This window comes from Henckelia pumila, chromosome 3 (genome assembly GCF_033568475.1).
Source record: "Henckelia pumila isolate YLH828 chromosome 3, ASM3356847v2, whole genome shotgun sequence".
NCBI lineage: Eukaryota > Viridiplantae > Streptophyta > Magnoliopsida > Lamiales > Gesneriaceae > Henckelia > Henckelia pumila.
This window is the reverse complement of record NC_133122.1, coordinates 166,266,068-166,289,004: the sequence shown is the minus strand read 5'-3', so window position 1 is coordinate 166,289,004 and position 22,937 is coordinate 166,266,068. Positions and strand designations below refer to the sequence as shown.

The 22,937-nt window shown below is 36.1% G+C and overlaps 2 protein-coding genes across 2 annotated transcripts; one reads left to right on the top strand and one right to left on the bottom strand.

The window, feature by feature from the left end:
- Nucleotides 1–417: 417 nt before the first annotated feature.
- Nucleotides 418–2,247, top strand: LOC140889898 (zinc finger BED domain-containing protein RICESLEEPER 2-like). Its single transcript, XM_073297638.1, has one exon. The coding sequence runs from the start codon at nucleotides 418–420 to the stop codon at nucleotides 2,245–2,247; it is 1,830 nt and encodes a 609-aa protein (XP_073153739.1).
- Nucleotides 2,248–19,953: 17,706 nt separating this feature from the next.
- LOC140889897 (uncharacterized) lies at nucleotides 19,954–20,826 on the bottom strand. Its single transcript, XM_073297637.1, has one exon. The coding sequence runs from the start codon at nucleotides 20,824–20,826 to the stop codon at nucleotides 19,954–19,956; it is 873 nt and encodes a 290-aa protein (XP_073153738.1).
- Nucleotides 20,827–22,937: the final 2,111 nt, after the last annotated feature.

Below are 22,937 nucleotides of genomic sequence, written 5' to 3'. Positions count from 1 at the left end.
CAGATATGCTACCCAATACGACTTGTGTAGTGACCAGTCTAGACACCTACTAACTATCGGTTTTAAACATGCAATTAGCTTAATATAAAAATACTTATTAAAATAACAGAGTTTATTGCAGAAACTTAAAATCCTACTACAAAAGAAACCGGCAGAATACAACTGGTACTAAAAACTCAAGGTAACATACAACTGACTTTAGATATGTATACTCCCAGCAGCTCCTGGACCTGCATTTAACCCTGTCTCGATCCACTCGTCTCGTCCAACCTGAGTCCTGCTAATACAAGCTTTAATGGAACTTCAACGTTGAGTGGTCATTTGCAAAAATGTAAAAAAAATCCCAATAATGTTGAAACTAGCCAAGCTAAAATAGGTTTTCATCAAGCTCCAAAAGATCAGAAGGGTGAAGGTTCAATGAGCATTTGGAAATTTGATCAGGAACTATGTAGGAAAGCTTTAGCTAAAATGATAATTTTAGACGAGCAACCTTTTAGTTCTGTTGAAAAAGAGGGATTTAGGTACTTTTTAAGTGTGGCACAACCTCAGTTTCGAATTTCATCTCGTAAAACAGTGACAAGGGATTGTTTTGAACTTTTTTCTGAAGAAAAGCAAAAGCTTAAGACATTTTTCAAAGAGAACAATCAAAGAATCTGTTTGACAACAGATACATGGACTTCAATTCAAAGAATTAATTATTTGTGTCTCACTGGTCATTTTATCGATAAAGATTGGAAGTTGCATAAGAGGATACTGAATTTTTGCCCAGTAAGTAGCCACAAGGGTGATGATATGGCAATTGCAATAACCAAGTGTTTACTTGATTGGGGTTTGGATAAAGTTTTTACTGTAACAGTTGATAACGCTAGTTCAAATGATGTTACAGTGAAAGAATTGTCAAAACAATTCAGTAAATGGGGAACAAATTTGATGGATGGTCATCACCTTCATGTTAGGTGTATGGCCCATGTGATCAATCTTATTGTTCAAGATGGTTTAAAAGAAATTGGTGATTCTGTTAGACGTGTTAGACAAGCTGTGAGATATATCAGACAATCTCCAGCAAGGATCAAAAGATTTAAAGATTGCTGTGAAATTGAAAAAATAACAAGTAAAAGGTCCTTGTGTTTAGATGTTGCCACTAGGTGGAATTCCACTTATTTGATGTTAAAAGCAGCTCAAGAATTTGAAAACGCTTTTGTAAGTTATGGCAATCTTGATCCCGGTTTGTTAGAATATCTTCTTCTTTATGTTTGTGAAGATGGAAAGATTGCAGGTGCCCTTACAAGTGATGATTGGGCTAATGTAAGACGGATGGAGAAGTTTCTTGAAACATTTTATAACCTTACATTGAGGGTATCGGGTTCATTATATGTAACATCAAATGTTCACTTCCACGAAATTGGTGAGCTTTATTGTGTTTTGAAATTGTTGACAGAGGGTGATGATATTAATTTGAGTTTGATGGCAAGGAAAATGAAAGCTAAATTTGACAAGTACTGGGGTGTTCCACAAAAGATGAATAAGATGATTTTTGTTTCATGTGTTCTTGATCCTCGATTCAAATTTGATTATGTCGCTTTTGTTCTTTTGAGGATGTATGGGCAAGAAAAGGGAGAGAAAATGAGAGATGAAGTTAAGACATATATGACTAGTTTATTTGATGAATATCGAAAGGTAACTTCAAAAACTTTTGGAGTCTTGTCTGATTCACATTGTAGCACAATGGACTTATCATCAAGAATAAATTTTGGGAGCATTCACAAAGGAACACTAATACAACAAGAATATTTAAAACATAAAGCAGAAAGTGGATGTATGGATGCTAAATCAGAGTTGGATAGGTATCTTGGTGAAGAAATTGAGGTTGCAAATGAGCAATTTGATATTTTACTTTGGTGGAAAATGAACTCACCTAGATTTCCTTCTCTTGCTGAGATGGCTCGTCATGTGTTAGCGATTCCAATTTCTACTGTGGCTTCGGAAAGTGCGTTTAGTACCGGAGGACGTGTTCTTGATTCATTTAGAAGTTCATTGACTCCTAGGTTGGTGCAAGCTCTTGTTTGTGTTCAAGATTGGCTTCGAAATGAATCTTCACCAGTTAAAACAGAGGAGGAGTTGGATCATCTTGAGCGACTTGAATCTGGTGTGTACCTCATATCTTTTTATGTTATAATTATTTTATTCCTTATCGCCTATCGGTTGATGATGCCAATTTTTAATTGTTTTCCCAGATTTTCTCAATAATGGAACAGATTCATGCATTATTGATATATAATTGTGACATGTAATCAGGTATGCTAAGTTTAATTAATTTATGTGGATACATTTTTTTTTTGAGTTGATACTTGATATTTTTATTTCCTTACAAGTGACGATTTTTGTTGCAGGAGTGATATGGATCAGATGCTGGAATTATTCATTGTCAGCAATTCAAAATATCCAAATTGCTTACAAGAGTCATTGTTATATATTTTTGATTATTTTGTTTTGATGTTTTTAAGATAATTTCAAATTGGTTACAAGAATCATAGATATGCTATGCCTAGTTTTTATTACTTGATTTTGATGTTATAAGATAATCAAAAATTTGGTTTGATCTCTGGTTTTTTTATTTGTTTAAAGTTTTGACATACAACTTTATTTTTAAGTTTTAGCTCAATTTTTTACACAAACCGTAATAACCGACCATAATAACCAAAACCGTAATAAAAAAACCGAACCAAACCGAAATAAAATGGTTTGGTTTAGGATTAGAAATTTGAGAAACCGTAAACCGAAACACCGAACCGAATTTTGTTAAAACCGAACCGAACCGACCATTGCCCACCCCTAGACGTGAGCGACTAACGTCAAGTACGTAAATATGAGTATACAAAACTAATATGATGCATGCAGCGTAAAATGACTAGGGTGACTAATCAACTACCAAGTCCTGCTCAGACTAGGCACCAATGAGTATGTAACACCATCTAGGAATCCGACCGCGAGGTGACTGACCGCTTAAATCGGTATTAAATAAATTATTGACAAGCGTATCAGGTCAAGTTATAGTAAGTGTACAGAGTGATCAAGTATTGATCCCACAAAGACTGTAGTCAATTCTCAAGAATTAATATTTAACTTAATCTAAACAGAATAATAAAAAATTTGCGATGAATTAAATTAAAATTTATTTACTAAAACAAATAAGAAATAAAATAGTTGAAAGATAAATTTAATTAAAACAAGAAAGTCAAGACACACGCAGGTACCAAACAAATTATGCAAACAAGTGGCAAATCTAGGATCCAGATTTAATCTTAAATCACGACGAATTCTCCTAATTTATTTAATAGTCTATTTCTAGAACAGTTAAACTTATTCAAACATTGACGGATTAATTTTCATAATTCTAATCAAATTCAATGCATTAGGAATTATAAAAATTCAGTTTTCACCTAAAGCCGCATACTGAAACCGAATACTATTTCTAGTTGGTTTAATCATATGTCAATTATTAGAGCGATCGAAATCAATTCCTAATCTGTCGACTCAGAATCAATTAACAAACAAGTAAATAATTGATCAGATTATTCACAAGAACAAAATATAAATCCAACAATAAATAACTTTAATAAAAATCTAAAAATCCCAAATCAAAATCCACATGTTCGACATAAAATTGTTCGGCCCAATAATGCGGTCTTGATTGAAGAAAATTTAATCAAATAACGAAAATATAATTCAAAAATAAAATAAAAAAGAAAAGAAAAAGAAACTAAAATTGAGCAATCATCCTAGTCTTCAATCTCCCACGCCCTAGCCGCCGTCCTCGTATCGATGCGATCCCTTCCCCCTATAACATCTGATAGTCTTCTATTTATATGTCTTTGAAAGCTCAAGAAATAAAGCTCGGAAATTTGAGAGTTTTAATTTCCAAAATTTTATTTACTGATTCTGTGCGATTTCTCGCTCGAGCGCAAGAACATGCGCTCGAGCGAGCAAATTTCTGCCCCAAAATAAAAATTTCGCAAGAGGTTCATGCCTAGGTCCGCACATATCTCCCTGCCAGCGTACAATATTTTTGAAAAAATCATATCTGGAGTTCTAACCGTCGGATCGAGCCGAGATTTGGATAGCAACTTCAAAACATCTTGACTTTATTTTGAACGGTGAAGATCGGATTTGGATATTTTTAGCATTAAAAATAAATTTTTGACCATTGTTGCTCCGTAATTCATTCTTGCGGCTCTTCTCTTGCTCCAAATTCTTGATTTCTTCAATATTTCCTTCTAATAAAACCCAAAGAGTGAAATTCACATGCATGAAATAAATTATAAATAAAACATGTAAAAACACACACGAAACCATATGAATGCATGCCAAATAAACCTAAAAATAACATAAAATAATGCACACAAAATGCATTTATCAACTCCCCCATACTTAAACATTGCTCGCTCTCGAGCAAGACATGTGACAAACAAACACAAAACACAAACGAAGGTAGGATGATTATATGGGAAATTATTAGTCTCAGCGAAGTTCAAACACAAACTAAAATCACAAAACACCCTCAACTCTTTACGATACACCTTCGGTTTACGTGAACGTGTGTGTGCAATATCATTCCACTTACATGCAACTTAGACAGAATCAGTTTCAAGATTTCTTAGTGACCTATGACAAATCAGTACAAGTTTCACTTTCAAGTGTCCATTTCTTCCAACGATCTCTTAACAAAACACACCTCCTTTGAGATCATTAATTACACACCTCCGGATTTTACACCCAGTTTTGTTTTAGCCCCAATAATTACCCGCAAACTTAGCTATAACTTTGATAGGATTAGAATTTCAATCCCCTCGTCTATAGCTCGAATGGAGCATCAACCCCATTGAATCCGCAGACTTAGCCTTGGACGTGATAATTAGGATTTCAATTCCTCGTCCATGACCCGGATGGAGTTGAGTTTTTCAAAACTAAATTTTTCTTAATAAATGTTTTCAAAAATTTAGGCGCATCCACGATCATAAGTGCAATGTTAGAGACTTGTCAAAATTCACATAACACAGTTAAGATCCACAAAACACCTATTGTCGTGCAATGATCAAATAGACAGAAACTTCATCAAATCTTTTGTTACAATTCACTGCTCCAACATAAGTGCTTAAAAAGATTCATGGTTCAACCTACAGTTTCTCATGTCAAGTCAAGAGAAAAAATTAAAAATTTTCACAAAATTCAAAACTTCATATCATTATCGGCTCCCATTCATCATCCTACTTAACACACATGCAAACAACTATAAAAACTAACAAGACACAAAAAACACACCACAAACTATATGCAAACAAACTAAACGATTAGCATATGCAACACAATCATGACAAAAAATAAAATAAATTAATCTATTCCTCATACTTTTCCAAAGCATTGCCCTCAATGTTTCAGAAAAAATGAACAAAATGCAAAAACAAACAAAAAAAAAATCAAGACAAACATAAACAAAATGAAATAAAAAAAAAACACTCCCCGGGCGCAACTTCTCTTAGCGGGGCAACATACTGCAAATATAAAGGCTACGGGTAAGGCAGTGGATTAGAAAAAAATACTAAAAAGAAAAAAAACAATTAAAAGTAAAGAAAAGAGAACACTAGGTTGTCTTCCAGTCAGCGCTAAATTTATAGTCTATCGCCCGAATTTCCAGTAGCAACCATCAAAGAGCGGTTGCCGCCCATAGTAAGAATCATACGACTCTACGTATGGGTCTTGATTTGCTATGCCCTCAAGCTTGGCGTGATATTGACATGGAAAGCTCGTCGGTCCAACAATACTCCGCATAAACTGATTATTTTGGAAGGGGACTCCGAACCTAGGCTGAAGCTTATGGAGGATATAATATTTTTGAGTTGGCATCCATGACAAGAACGTATCTTCTAATGGTGTACATGTAAAAACCATTGACGAGTTCAAATCTTTCGCCTTGTATATTTTTTCCTCCTCCACTGTTACTGTTGGCTCCTTCTCGCATGAAAATTCCTCAAAAAATATTTTCTCATGATCTGGCGTTATTACTTTCTTGATAGATCTCAGAAAATGGTTCTATAAAACAGCCAATCTGCTCATCCACGAAACTCAAAGAGTTGATTCAACTTTCTAAGACTTTATTTATCTCTGTTTGTGTTCTCACAATGTTCTACAATTGAGCCACATGATCTTCAAAATGCTCTATACACTCTTCTTGATGTTCAAATGGTTGGTTCACAAAATTTGTGGAGTTGAATTCTGGAGGATATTGGTGACTCCAACCCAGCAGTGAATGATCAAAATGTCAATGGTAGTCGAAATCTGTCATATCATTTAACAAGTGCATCGCTGTCGTAATCTCTTTTGAACAAGTGACTGTCAGTTGCCAAAACTCCATAATCTACCTAACGTCTTGTTGTCGCATCCAAACCACCATAAAAATATTAACTAGAGTGTAGTTTGAAAAATCATGATATTGATAATTGTTTGCCAAATCATTGAATCTTCTCCAAGAAGAAAAGAATGACTCTGAGTATTGTTGGCCAAAACTTGTGAACACTAGTCGACGATCCATCTCCAAGCACCTCACAAGAAAAAAAAACAATAAAATTAATAATAATTAATAAATAAATAAAAATAATAAAATGTCTAGTCTCAAGCAAATAACCTATCCTAATATTAACTAAACAGTCCCCGACAACGACGTTAAAAACTTTACTGCTTAAATCGGTATTAAATAAATTACTGGCAAGCGTACCAGGTCAAGATATAGTAAGTGGACAGAGAGTCCAAGTATCGATCTCACAGAGACTGTAGTCAATTCTCAAGAATTAATTATTTAGCTTAATCTAGACATAATAATAAAAAGGTTGCGATGAATTAAATAAAAATTTAATTACAAAAACAAATAAGAAATAAAATAGCTGAAAGATAAATTTAATTAAAACAAGACAACCAAGACACACGCAAGTACCAAATAAATTATGTAAACAAGTGGCAAATCTAAGATAGAGATTTAATCTTAAATCAAGACAAATTCTCCTAATTTATTTAACAGTCTATTTCTAAAAAATTTAAACATATTCAAATATTGACGGATTAATTTTCATAATTCTAATTAAATTCAAATGCATTAGGAATTATGAGAATTCAGTTTTCACCTAAAGAGGTATACTGAAACCGAATACTATTTCTAGTCGGTTTAACCATATGTCAATTATTGGAGCGATGGAAATCAATTCATAATCTGTTGACTCAGAATCAATTAACAAACAAGTAAATAATTGATCAGATTATTCACAAGAACAAAATATAAATCCAACAATCAATAATTTTAACAAAAATCTAAAAATCCCAAATCAAAATCCACATGTTCGACATAAAATTGTTCGGAAAATCTCGCGGTCTTGGTTGAACAAAAACTAATCAAATAAAGAAAATATAATTCAAAAATAAAATAAAGAAGAAAAGAAGAAGAAACTAAAATGGAGCAATCTTCCTAGTCTTCAATCTCCCACTCCCTAGCCGTCGTCCTCGTTCCTCTAATGCGATCCCTTCCCCTTTTCACATCTGATAGTCTTCTATTTATATGTTTTTGAAATCCCAAGAAATAAAGACCGAAAAGTTGAGAGTTTTAATTTCTAAAAATTTTATTTACTGATTCTGTGCAATTTCTCACTCGAGCTCAAGAAGATGCGCTCGAGCAAGCACCTTTATGCCCAAAAATAAAAATTTTGCGACATGCACGGACCCCGTGCCATGTTCGTGCCTAGGTCCGTACATACCTCCCTGTCAGCGCGCAGTATTTTTGCAAAAATCATATCCGGAGTTTAACTGTCGGATATAGCCAAAATTTGGACAGCAGCTTCAAAACATCTTGAACTTCATTCTGAATGGTCGCGATTGGATTTGGATCTTTCTAGCATTAAAAATAAATTTTTGACCATTGCAACTTCGTGATTCATTCTTGCGGCTCTTCTCTTGCTCCAAATTCTTGATTTCTTCAATATTTCCTTCAAATAAAACCCGAAGAGTGAAATGCACACGGATGAAATAAATTATAAATAAAAACATGTAAAAACACACATGAAACCATATGAATGCATGCCAAATAAACCTAAAAATAACACAAAATAATGCACACAAAATTCACTTATCAACTCCCCCATACTTAAACATTTCCCGCCCTCGAGCAAGACATATGACAAACAAACACAAAACACAAAACGAAGGTAGGATGATTATATGGGAAATTATTAGCCTCAGCGAAGTACAAACACAAACTAAAATCACAAACACCCTCAACTCTTCATGATACACCTTCGGTTTAGCGTGAACGTGTGTGTCCAGTTACATGCAACTTAGACAGAGTAATTTTCAAGATTGCTTAGTGACCTATGACAAATCAGTGCAAGTTTCACTCTCAAGTGTCCATTTCTTTCAACGATCTCTTAACAAAACACACCTCCCTTGAGATAATTAATTACACACCTCCAGATTTTACACCCAGTTTTGCTTTAGCCCCAATAATTACCCGCAAATTTAGCTATAACTTTAATAGGATTATAATTTCAATCCCCTCGTCTATAGCTCGGATGGAGCATCAACCCCATTGAATCCGTAGACTTAGCCTTGGACGTGGTAATTAGGATTTCAATTCCTCGTCCATGACCCGGATGGAGTTGAGTTTTTCAAAACTAAATTTTTTTTAATAAATGTTTTCAAAAAATTTGGTGCGTCCACGATCATAAGTGCAATGTTAGAGACTCATCAAAATTCACAGAAAATAGTTAAGATCCACAAAAGACCTATTGCCCTGCAATGATCAAACAAATAGAAACTTCATCGAATTTTTTGCTACAATTCACTGGTCTAATATAAGTTCTTAAAAAGATTCACGTTTCAACCTAAAGTTTCTCATGTCAAGTCAAGAGCAAAAATTAAAAATTTCACAAAATTCATAACTTCATATCATCATCGGCTCCATTCATCATCCTACTTAACACACATGCAAACAACTATAAAAACTAACAAGACACAACAAACACGACACAAACTATATGCAAACAAACTAAACGATTAAGATATGCAACACAATAATGACAAACAATAAAACAAACTAATCTACTCCCCATACTTATCCAAAACTTTGCCCTCAATGCTTCAGAAACAATGAACAGAATGCAAAAAAAAACAAAAAAAATCAAAACAAACATAAACAAAATGAAAACAAAAAAAATAACACTCCCCTGGTCTATGCTTCGTCCTCTTTCTCCAGCTGTAGAACTCCATCCGCAAATTCTCTTAGCGGGGAAACATACTGCAAATATAAAGGCGACGGGTAAGACAGTGGATTAGCAAAAGATAATAAAAAAAACAATAAAAATTAAAAAAAAAAAAGAAAACGTTGGGTTGCCTTCCAGTCAACGCTAAATTTATAGTCTATCGCTCGAATTACCAGTAGCAACCACAAAGAGTGGTTGCCCCCCATAGTAAGAATCATACGACTCTACGTATGGGTCTTGATTTGCTATGCCCTCAAGCTTGGCGTGATATTGGCGTAGAAAGCTCGTCGGTCCAGCAATACTTGTCATAAACTGATTATTTTGGAAGGAGACTCCGAATCTAGGATGAAGCTTATGGAGGATATAATATTTTGGAGTTGGCGTCAATGGCAAGAACGTATCTTCTAATGGTGTACATGTAAAAACCATTGACGATGTCAAATCTTTCGCCTTGTATATTTTTCTTCCTGCTCCACTGTTACTTTTGGATCCTCCTCGCATGAAAATTTCTCAAAAAATATTTCCTCATGATCTAGCGCTATTACTTCATTCTCTTGATAGATCTCAGAAAATGTTTCTATAAAACAGTCAATCTGCTCATCCACGAAACTCAAAGAGTTGATTTGGCTTTCTAAGAACTTATTTATCTCTGTATGTTTTCTCACAATGTTCTCCAACTGAGCCACATGATCTTCAAAACGCCCTATGCACTCTTCTTGATGCTCAAATGGTTGGTTCACAAAATTTGTGGAGTTGAATTCTGGAGGATATTGGTGACTCCAACTCTGTAGTGAAGGATCACAATGTCAATGGTAGTCGAAATCTGCCATATCATTTAACAAGTGCATCGCACTGTCGTAATCTCTTCTGAACAAGTGACTGTCAGTTGTCAAAGCTCCATAATCTACCCAACATCTTGTTGTCACATCTAAACCACCATAAAAATTTTTAACTAGAGTGTAGTTCGAAAAATAATGAGATCGATAATTGTTTGCCAAATCATTGAATCTTCTCCAAGCAGAAAAGAATGGCTCTGATTATTGTTGGCCAAACCTTGTGAACACTTGTCGATGATCCATCTCCAAGCACATCACAAGAAAAAAACATTAAAATTAATAATAATTAATAAATAAATAATAATAATAAAATGTCTAGTCTCAAGCAAATAATCTATCTTAATATTAACTAAACAGTCCCCGACAACGGCGCCAAAAACTTTACTGATAAAATCGATATTAAATAAATTACTGGCAAGCATACCAGGTCAAGTTATAGTAAGTGGACAAAGAGTCCAAGTATCGATCCCATAGAGACTGTAGTCAATTTTCAAGAATTATTTATTTAGCTTAATCTAGACAGAATAATAAAAAGATTGCGATAAATTAAATAAAAATTTTATTACAAAAACAAATAAGAAATAAAATAGATGAAAGATAAATTTAATTAAAACAAGACAACCAAGACACACGTAGGTACCAAACAAACTATGCTTACAAGTGGAAAATCTAGGATCCAGATTTAATCTTAAATCACGATGAATTCTCCTAATTTATTTAACAGTCTATTTCTAGAACAGTTAAACCTATTCAAATATTGACGGATTAATTTTCATAATTCTAATCAAATTCAAATGCATTAGGAATTATGAGAATTCATTTTTCACCTAAAGCCCTATGCTGAAACCGAATACTATTTCTAGTCGGTTTAACCATATGTCAATTATTGGAGCGATCGAAATCAATTCCTAACCTGTCGACTCATAATCAATTAACAAACAAGTAAATAATTGATCAGATTATTCACAAGAACAAAAAATATAAATCCAACAAGCAATAACTTTAATAAAAATCTAAAAATCAAAATCCACACGTTCGACATAAAATTGTTCGGCTCAATATTGCAATCTTGGTTAAAGAAAAACTAATCAACTAACGAAAATATAATTAAAAAAAAATAAAAAAGAGAAGAAGAAGAAGAAACTTGAATGGAGCAATCTTTCTAGTCTTCAATCTCCCACGCCCCAGCCGCCGTCCTCGTTCCTCTGATGCGATCCCTTCCCCTTTTCACATCTGATAGTTTTCTATTTATATGTCTTTGAAAGCACAAAAAATAAAGCCCGGAAACTTGAGAGTTTTAATTTCCGAAAATTTTATTTACAAATTCTGTGTGATTTCTCGCTCGAGCGCAAGAACATGCGCTCGAGCGAGCAACTTTCTGCCCAAAAATAAAAATTTCGCGACATGCACGGACCCCGTTCCCTGTTCGTGCATACCTCCCTACCAGCGCGCAGTATTTTTGAAAAATCATATCCAGAGTTTAACTGTCGGATCGATCCGAAATTTGGACAGCAACTTCAAAACATCTTGAACTTCATTTTGAACGGTGGAGATAGGATTTGGATCTTTCTAGCATTAAAAATAAATTTTTGACCATTGCTGCTCCGTGATTCATTCTTGCGGCTTTTCTCTTGCTCCAAATTCTTGATTTCTTCAATATTTCCTTTAAATAAAACCGGAGAGTGAAATGCACACGCATGAAATAAATTATAAATAAAACATGTAAAAACACATATGAAACCATATGAATGCATGCCAAATAAACCTAAAAATAACACAAAATAATACGCACAAAATTCACTTATCAACTCCCCCATATTTAACCTTGTCCGCCCTCGAGCAAGACATATGACAAACAAACACAAAACACAAAACGAAGGTAGGATGATTGTGAGACCTCGATTCTAATCGTCTAATCAAGATTTAATCCTATCGATAATCAATCAAGATCCAAAAGATAAGACATAAAAATTTTTCTTTCCAAAGTTGCCGTGCTCGATCGCATGAACTCGTGCGATCGAGCGCGCCATCCAGCAAAACACACTGCCGGGAAAATTGGAGGTGCCGCGCTCGATCACATGAACTCGTGCGATCGAGCGCGCCCTCCTGTGCTTTCTTCTGTCCAGGAATAAAAGGGGCTGCGCTCGATCGTGCCAACTCATGCGATCAAGCGCACCCTGAGCCCAGAAAAACATCAGAAAACAGAACAGGTTTTTCCAACTTTCAACAACAATTCAAATTAGAAATTACAACATGCAAACATCAATATTCGATAACCAAAGTTGACTTATTCAATACAACAAGATTCAACAACAATTCGAGTCTAAAAAGCTCTCAAAACATAATTAGATTGACATGCAATTTCATTTCTAAACCGAAGTCCTACTACTAACTCTCCCTCTTGTTGCTAAGCAGGTCTTTGTTGAGTTGATCATGCCTCACCTGTTGCCAAGTACACATACAAAACAAAGCAACAGCCGGATAACTCCGGTGAGAAAGATATTCCCAGTAAAAAAACATAACAAACAATACAAGTAATGTATCAACAACATGCTTTCAAGACAACATAATCAAATCAAAGCTAATAATATGCATGTCTTTAAAATCGGGATATCAATTCTGATAAACAAGGGATTGCTGCGCTGCTTTTGGGATTCCGAGGATAAGATCATGTAACAACTCACCGACTCTCTCGATCGAGGTGGTGCCACGTATCTCATACCTCTAGACTTTGGTGCGACTATGAGGAGTATGCTGACACTAGGTGAACTTATACTACCCAGGCCACTCGCAACATAGCCCCCAAAATGTCTAATTAAAAAGGGTTGTTCTGCCCGCTGAAATCAAAGGTTTGGCTCAAAATGATGCATAAGGAACATAAAACATAAGCCACATATGAAGAACTCAATCAACAACAAAATACAAGTTCCACATGCTAGAACAAGTATTGATGCAAATATGTGATTTTAAGGGAAACTCGAGAACCAAATGTCCCGAGTATGCTATCCTGCTAACGATGGCTGCTTTTACCTTTCAATGCAATAGCTCCAACTCTAGATAAGCTACAATAAAATGTTATATCAGAAACTATACAACCTAACAACAACAACGGCTCAAGGTAATCTCTTTACCGTTCTTCGTCCAACTCTTCGACGATCCAATGCTGATAACATGATCGACGGAAAACTAACACTTAAATTTGCTATAAAAATCTCTCAGTTCCAGTCGAAATAATCGTAAGTGCACGATTCAAGTTATAATAAAAATGTACTGAGTACGAGTATCGTCCTCAGGGACTAAAAATAATAATTTGTTTCTTTAATTTTTAACTACACAAAGTATCGAAAAGTTGATTTTGAATTCTATCTAACATTTAATACTAAGAACTCAATGTAAATAAATATAAGTTTCACAACCAAGAAACCAATTCTCACGACTGAAAAATAACAATTTGAAAAGATTTTGTTGGAATTTTGGTTCACATTCCCCCTAATTGAACTGGACGATTGGAACTTAATTTATGCGCATAAGTTTGACAAAAATTCCTGAAACATTGACACTCTCTATCGAGGTTATGCCAAACTAATCATATCAATGAAACAATTAAATCTCTCTAATTGTTTATCACGACTGATTGCTTTGCGTTCTATGAATTCTACAGCTTTCAACCTGGTGGTCTATGACTATCAACATGTACTAAATACCAAATCTCTATGCATATTTTAAGTCCATGGATTCTATCATTCGTCCTAACTATGAACCCATCTCTCGACAGCAATTCGCAATTTACGAATCTATGTCAAGGGTAGCTAATCATCAACATAGAGAAAACACATGATAAAATCAATTATAAACATAAATCAAATCTCAATACATCCGGTGATTCAATCACAATACAGTGTTTCGGGGTTTGGATCCCCTTGATTCCAACAAAATAAAAGTTTAGCTACTGAACATCATTACAAAATTCAATCTAAAAAACGTTTAACATAAAAATTCAGAAAAGACGAAGAGAAAAACTCCCAACGGAGATGAGAAAACTTCAAACTCTTAGCCGCCGTCTACCTCCTTCTGTGCGCCTCCCTTTTTTCCTTAAATCTATTGAAGGAATTGTATTTATATTCCCAAAAGAATCCTTCCCGAAATAAACTCTCCAAAATATTAAAATTCCAAATCTGCGCATCGCGCCCGAGCGGTAGAAAAGTGCCGCTTGGGCGCCTAAAAAATTGGCAACATACTGTTTTGCTCATTCGTGAGTGCGCGCGGGCGGTAGAATAGTGCCGCCCGGGCGCCTTGTCTTATGGCCAGCTACTGTTTTTCCCAAACATGAGTGCGCGTGGGCGGTAGAAAAGTGCCGCCCGGGCGCCTTGTCTTTTTCCAGCAATATAAATTCCTTCTCTTGCTTTCCTCACGGCCTCATGCGTGCATCGCCTTCTCACCAAAAATCAGCATTTCCTAGTGATTTCCTACAGTATAAATAAATAAACCAGAGGAGTGACTACAAACACAATAAAACAATAAACAGAACAAGAATAGTAAAGAACAGACACAACGTAAACGAAACGAATGCAAAACAAACACAAAACATGCAAAATAACGCACAAAAACGACTCCTAACAACCTTCCCAAACTAACCTTTTGCTCGCCCTTGTGCAAAATAGGTGACAAACTAACATGCAGACACAACAAAACGACAACACAAGTAGGTAAAATCAACCTTCTCAAGCCTCAGAACTTCTTCCAAAAGAAAATCAATCCAAACATATCAACATGCTAACATTAACTAGCCAACCTTGCAAACTTTAAAATCTCGCAACTCAGTTTTTGGAATACTCTACTCCGAATTTAATTCACACATTCTAAGATCATAAGGACTTTTTCAGTTATAATATGATCAAGATTTAGAAACATTCAATGATACACACACTCATGACTGGTATAACTCAATGAAAAATAGTGTGTGCGTGTTTTGATCAAGAATCCATATTCATTAACCGTGTCTATCAACAGTCCATAAGCAAAATTCTTACAACCCCTCTCCACTAGTATATTGGGCGACTGTGACTCGATCAATAGGTATTATTCGGCTTAATATTTTAGGCTAGGCTAATGGATCCAAATGAAGGAAAAGAATTCAAAGAGGGAGTAAATGATGTTCATTCTCTACAGTCCACTCCTTTTGACTCACAATTTCGCACCTCTTCTCATTCATTGATTTCCATATTTTTCTTTTCTTTCACTTGCCTTCTGCCAATATTCTTTTCTTTCTTTTTCACCACTTTGAACAACAACCAACACATCATTCCATTCTCAATTTTTCAGTAGGAGCATAAACAGAAATAATCTACATTCAATTTACTCCCCACAAGGTAGGAATGAGTGTTTAAGCTATGGGTAGTAGTTGTAGGATATTGAACAATGTCGAATGAGGGTTTACCACACGTTTTCACGCATGCCATTCGTTTTCTATTAAGCTCAAATTAGGAACTAGAGACATAATAAATCAAGGGTGGTTTGAAAGGCACAAACAAAATTCCGAAAGAATTGTCTATATCACTCCTAAGTCACAGTATACCCGTATTGCGCCTCGAGGGGTGTTTGAACTTGTTCTAGACAAATTTCAATTCACAGTTAACTCTTACAGATCTCAATCAGTGCAGAACAGAAAATCATCAGTAGTAAGCGATGATTACTCCAAAACAAACTTCAGATTATTCACCTCTCGTGCGCATATAAACGTGAAGGCTCAACTGGGCATCTAAGGGTAATTCACGAAAAAAAAAATTTAAGCCCAAAGGTCAAAAAAATTGCCTCAATCATATCCAAGTTTTTATGTTTCAAATTCAGATTCAAGCATACCTCACAGAGTGTTTAACGATCTATTCATCGACTTGGTTGTACTAGTTCAAAACTATTTGTCAAGCAAAGAAGATAATCATGGACTTAAAAACTGCCAAATTTTTTTTTTTTCATCATTGGCTTTTTGGTTTCATTCACAACACTACAAACAACTCGAACGAACAAAAAGCATGAAAATAGAATGAAAACACAAAAGACACACCCTTCCCAAACTAAAGACGAGCATTGTCCCTAATGCTACTTGACACCACCAAATCTAAAAACAAACGAAAGAAAACTAAAAACAAAAAACATTAAACACTCCCCTGGTATTAATCAGAATCCTCCTCATCGAAGTCTTCGGGCAGATCCCGAACTGGCAGAGCATATTGGAATGGGAAAGGCGGAGGATATGGCGGTGGCACCGGATAAGCTGCAGGGTCCATCCTAGCATTTGCGAGCAGCCCTCGCATCATGGCATTGGTAGATTCGTTGTGGGCTGCGTTCAACTCCTGGCATTTGTCCATGTGTTGCACCCAGGCCGAAATTTCACTCAATGTGTCATTCATGGTGCGTCGAGCAGGGGGTGGCTTAGGCACATTCCTCGATGATTGACCGGGTCCAGAACATGCCCGGTATTCAGCTGTAAACTCCCTGAGTCGGAACGAATGTTTCGCCTTCAAAATAGTGTCATCCACCTCCTTATTCGGGTGCAACCATTCTTCGTCTTCCCTGATTGGGACACCAGCTTTCACACAAAGTTCAGAAAACAATGGTCGGAAAGAATATCGCAATGTTGGACGTGCGAATGGAAGTGTACAACTCTTGGTTGATAATCCGTCCGACATTGAGCGGCCATTGCTTGTGCAGGGCATACAGCAGCACCGCCCTGCTCATCACCACCGTTTGGGTGTGGGATACTGGCATTAACCTGTGAGTCAGAAAAGCATACCACAAGGCCGGTTCCAGCCGCAAATTTTTTTCTTTAAAAGATACAAATTTCACCGAGTCTTTCCAAATGTTTCCATCATAGCACAGGACATTAGAAATTTCATTATAGTCCGGGTTAGCCTTAAATGCTTGAAATTGGCTATCATCCACATCCGGAGTTTTCAACAAATCATTAATAGCAGCAGGAGTGAAAGAAACCATCTTACCCCGCACGAAAGCCGTGCTATCTGTATGCTCGATAGCGTTGGCGTAGAACTCTCGTACCAAGGGGACAATCGCCTCTAGAGGTTGGCGGCAAAACTCGGTCCATCCTCGAGCCACGATGCCAAGGGAGGCGGTGCGTTTTTCGGAGAGATTGATTCCCCTCTCTGCAATTGGAGACCTACTAGCCTTGGCTTCTTCATACCTCGCTTTGGCTTCTTCCGAGATGAATTTCCCATCTATGATGTTGGATGGGGTAGCCCTAGAAGTGGCTATCTTTTGTTTCTTTGGTGCCATGGTGAACGAAACTTGAAGAATTGAGTGTTGGACCTGTGAATTGGAGAGAACAAGGAGAAATATAGAGTGAGAGAGACGGCGAGAGATAGAGTAGGGTTAGGAAGAAGAATTAGAAAGGGAATTGTAAAAGACAAAAAGGAGATCGGGTTTTATTTTTTTCCGAATCTGCACGATGCGCTCGAGCGGTAGAAAAGAGCCGCCGCGCACACCCTTTTAAGAATTTTTAATAAAACCAGAGGGCACGCGCGTGGGCGGCAGAAAATAACCGCCCGGGCGCACCCCATTTCGAAATTTTTTTAAGAAAAACAAAAGCAGGGCGCTCGGGCGGCAATAAATCACCGCTCGAGCGCCTACAAATTTTTGAAAAAAAAAAACAAAATAATTTACGAAAAATAAAACCAACTAAAAAAAAAATTAAATAAAAGAGAGTGCAGAGAGTAGTACTCAATTTAAAGTCTAGAGCTTGACTTTTCTTCCTCCCTCTTGGTCAGTCAATGTGGTGATGACAGGCATGGAATCAACGTCACCCCCCACATAGTGTTTTAGCCTTTGAGAATTGACCGTAAAAGACTCTTTTCTGGCATCTTTGATTTCAATGGCCCCCGATGGATATACCTTGGTGATTTTATAGGGGCCAGACCACCTAAACTTCAATTTTTCGGGAAAAAGCCTCAACCGGGAGTTAAATAGCAAGCAACATCTCCTTCTTTGAATTCCCGCTGACGAATGCGCCTGTCATGTATTCTCTTGGTTCGTTCCTTGTACAAAACCGCCATATCATATGCACTGTCACGGAATTCCTCCAGTTGATTAAGCTCTAGCAATCTCTTTTCACCTGAAGCAGCAAATTCAAGGTTTAGGGTCTTAGTAGCCCAATATGCTCTATGTTCTAACTCAATAGGTAAATGGCATGCCTTTCCAAATAACAGTCTATAAGGGGAAGTGCCTATAGTTGTTTTAAACGCTGTTCTATAGGCCCATAAGACATCATCAAGTCGAAGTGCCAAATCTTTCCGATTAGTACTCACACTTTTCTCCAAAATCTGTTTGATTTCTCGATTGGACACTTCCACTTGGCCACTGGTCTGGGGGTGATATGGGGTAGAGACTTTATGCTTGACACCATATTTTTTTAAGAGTTTGTCAAAAAGTTTATTGCAAAAGTAGGTGCCACCATCACTAATGATTGCACGGGGTGTACCAAACCGATTAAAAATATTTTTCTTCAAAAATTTCAGTACAACCTGTGCATCATTTGTCGCATAAGCTTCAGCCTCTACCCATTTTGAAACATAATCGACTGCGACCAAAATGTATTTTTTTGTCAAAGAAATTGGAAATGGTCCCATGAAGTCGATTTCCCATACATCAAATATCTCACACTCAATGATATTATTTAAAGGCATTTCATTTCGGTTTGAGATATTACCTGTCCGCTGACATCTATCACAAGCTAAGACAAACAAGCGCGCATCCTTAAAGAGATTTGGCCAATAGAACCCACATTCAAGTACCTTTGCTGCTGTTTTGATTGGCCCAGCATGGCCACCTACCTCACGATCATGACAATGACTGAGGATTCTTTGAATTTCTCCTTCCGCCACACATCTCTGGATCATCGAGTCAGCACATATTTTAAACAAAAAAGGTTCCTCCCAAAAATAGTTCTTTACATCTGATAAAAAAATTTTCTTTTGATGGAAAGACAGATTATGTGGGAGTGTGCTTGTGACCAGATAATTAGCCAAATTTGCATACCATGGTGAACTGTCCACCTCGATCCCCTGTTCAAAAATTTGGTGACCCAATACTATACCTTCTGTCACCATGAAATGTCACTTCTCCCAGTTCAGCACCAAATTTGTCTCCTCGCATCTCATTAAAACAGAATTCAAGTTATGCAGACATGCATCAAAAGATTGACCAAAAATAGAGAAATCATCCATGAAAATTTCTAAAAAAATTTCGACCATATCATGAAAAATGGCAGTCATGCATCTCTGAAAAGTAGCAGGAGCGTTACACAACCCGAAAGGCATACGTCTATAGGCAAACGTACCATATGTGCAAGTGAAAGTCGTTTTATCCTGATCTTCAAGTGCAATCGCTATTTGATTGTATCCTGAATACCCATCTAAAAAACAGTAAAACTCATACCCAGCCAGTCTCTCTAGCATTTGATCAATGAAGGGGAGAGGAAAATGATCCTTATGGGTTGCGTTATTTAGTTTTCTATAGTCTATGCATACACGCCAACCTGTAACTGTCCTAGTGGGTATCAGTTCATTATTCTCATTCTGTATGACAGTAATTCCCCCCTTCTTTGGTACACATTGCACCGGACTCACCCATGGACTATCATATATAGGATAAATGATACCTGCATCCAGAAGTTTGATCGTCTCAGCTTTGACAACTTCTTGCATTTTCGGATTCAATCTCCTTTGTGGTTGGACCAATGGGTTGATGCTCTCTTCCATTAAAATCTTGTGCATGCATATGGATGGATTGATTCCTTTGATATCTGTCACTTTCTAGGCAAACACACTCTTGTGTTTCTTGAGCACCTCCATTAGTCTGGCCTCCATCTCACCTGTCAAATAAGAAGATATTATGACATGTAACTTATCATTCTCACCTAAAAACACATATTTGAGATGGATAGGTAATGGTTTCAATTTCACAGTAGGTGGTTCCTCAAGGCTTGGTTTCTGGAGGATTAAATCCTTCCGGTCACCAAGGTCTTCGAGTCTAAGCTTTCCACCTCTTCTCCATGACTGGTTGTCATTCAAATATGCAGTCATCTCTTCAATTCTGTCACTGAGATCTTCCACATGCTCAGATATAAGTGCAGCTTCTAATGGTTCCTGAAAAGTATCCTGCACATAATCAAATAACAGTGAGTCCACTACATCCAGTTGAAAACATTCTTCATTATTCTGAGAAAATTTTAAAGCATTAAAAACGTCAAACGAAATTTTCTCTTCTCCCACTCTCAACAGCAACTCTCCCTTCTGGACATCTATTAGTGTCTTTCCTGTTGCCAGGAAAGGTCTACCCAAGATGAGTGGCATGTTCAAATCTTCTTCCATATCTAGCACCACGAAGTCCACGGGGAAGATGAATTTGTCCACTTTTACAAGCACGTCCTCGATTATCCCCCGTGGATATTTGATGGACCTGTCCGCCAGCTGTAACGAGATTCTGGTGGACTTTGGTTCTCCCAAGCTCAATTTCCTAAACACAGAGTAAGGTATTAGATTTATACTAGCACCCAAATCACATAAAACTTTATAAAATTGAATATCATTAATCACACAAGGGATAGAGAAACTCCCTGGATCTTTTTGCTTTAATGGGATTTTATTTTGCACTAGTGCTGAGCAATTCTCAGTCAGACTAATCATTGCATGCTCCTCCAGTTTCCTCTTGTTGAAGAGGATCTCCTTCAAGAACTTCGCATAGCTTGGCAACACGATCACCGCATCGATACAACTCGATACACTTGGCCTTAAGGGCTCCAAGGATAGCCTCAACAATAACTCAATACACTTTGCTTCACACTCAAGTGTTTACAATGATCGCACAACCAACTCACAAATAATTTTTACAAACAACTCTTGATTTTTGAGCGAATATATCGAATAACTCTTGATAGAACACTTGAATGAGAGAAGATTGCTTGCGAGAGATGAGAGTGAATGGGATGATTGAATTGGCTTGGAATGACCTCAATTTATAGTTACAATTTCGAGCAGGTTCGGAGCCTCCGAACTGGTCTTCGGGTTGTTCGAAGTCTTCTGATTCAAATTCAAATTTCTACGGCTGTTGAATTGTTCGGGGGGTCCAAACTCGTCTTCGGGTCGTCCGAACGGCTGCATTAAATTCATTCCAGCAAATTTCTTTTGACAAAATCTTCAATGGCCGTAAAGTAGTTCGGGTCCTCCGAACATGACTTCGGGGCGTCCGAAGTGAGCATTTCGTGGCCTCCGAGAGTGCCTCCGAGCAATATTAAAATTCAAGAAATCTTCGGGCCGTCCGAACTGTATTCGGACCGTCCGAACTAGTCTTTCGTGGCCTCCGAGCTTGTCATCCGAACATATTTAATTCCAAAAAAATCTTCGAATGGTCTGAACCATCTTCGGACCGTCCGAACCTGGGCAATTTCGAACATTTAAATTTTTATCTCCAATTTTTTATTATCGGCTCTTGCTTCCAATATTGTTCATACACAAAAATATTATTATCTGCAAATTCCTCACTTTAAACGGTTAGTAATAATTTAACCGAGTTTTGTAATCATCAAAATATATTTTTTTGAGAATTGTTAATGCATTAAAAACATTAATCTCATTACTCGAGATTTGTATGCGTTTAAGGCGTAACAAATAACAAGGGTAAAATAAGAACTTTTCAAATTCATTGACAATTTCAAGAAAAAAAGTTAGAAAATAAGGACATAATTAGCACAAGAAAAATGTAAGGGACGTAAACGAGAAATAAGAAAACTATAAGGATATATTAACTGATGATATTGGTGCAACTCAAAACTTTTAAACTATACAATGATCCAAACGTTGCGCTTTGATTTCCCTCCTAGCAAAATCAACAATTGTATCCCAACAAAAACACTGTATCTATCAATGCTCGTGAAGAATTTGGCTGGGTAAGCTTAGAAATTTGTACTGATAAATCCAGTTAAGATAATTTATTAACATTTTAAATTGTATGATAAATTTTATGTATGAAAATAATTGTAATATATCCACTTTTATCATCATTTGGCTCAACAAAGTTTACAAACCCATTTTTATTAATTATATGTACTACATATATCGAGTAAAAAATTACATATATCAGACGATATTTTTATGCGCCGAATTTGTGTTATTTAGTTTGCACTTAACAATCAACACAGCTCCGTAGAGTACGTTTGATTTGATTTGATAAGCCAACTAGAAAAACACTAAAAAATTTTTTAAAGAAAATTGCTTTTCTGAAAAAATGTGGTGTTTGTTTAAAAATGCTATTTTTTTATAAAAAAAAAAAACCTTAACAAATGATTTTTGGCCTACTTTACTTCTATTTTTAACAAAATTATAAACAATTTTCAACATTTATCCAAACACAAAAATCAATTCTCTTTATGTTTTAAAAATTAAACACACTTAAAAAACTGAACTTATTTAAATAACTTTTTTTTAAAAAAAATTACTGCTTCTGTGACCAGTTTCGAATGGTTGAATTTAGATTGCACAAAATCAATGGAGTATTATTTTTATAATTTATCCTTTTTAATCAGGATTAACCATGTATTTTCAATAAATTCCAATTAATCATATTAGAACCTAAAAATGTATACATATTCAGAAACTTTCAGATTATTATATGTGATGCATTTCCGCGTAACATAATTTACATTTTTGTTTTTACGAAATATAATTGATATTATTATTATTATTATTATTTTGGTTTTTGCCTCATCTCCAATAATTGATTTTACCAAAATATCTCTGGG

Coding starts and splice junctions, on each gene's coding strand:
- LOC140889898 (XM_073297638.1), top strand. CDS start 418: ATGAGCATTTGGAAATTTGATCAGGAACTATGTAGGAAAGCTTTAGCT.
- LOC140889897 (XM_073297637.1), bottom strand. CDS start 20,826: ATGATTAGTCTGACTGAGAATTGCTCAGCACTAGTGCAAAATAAAATC.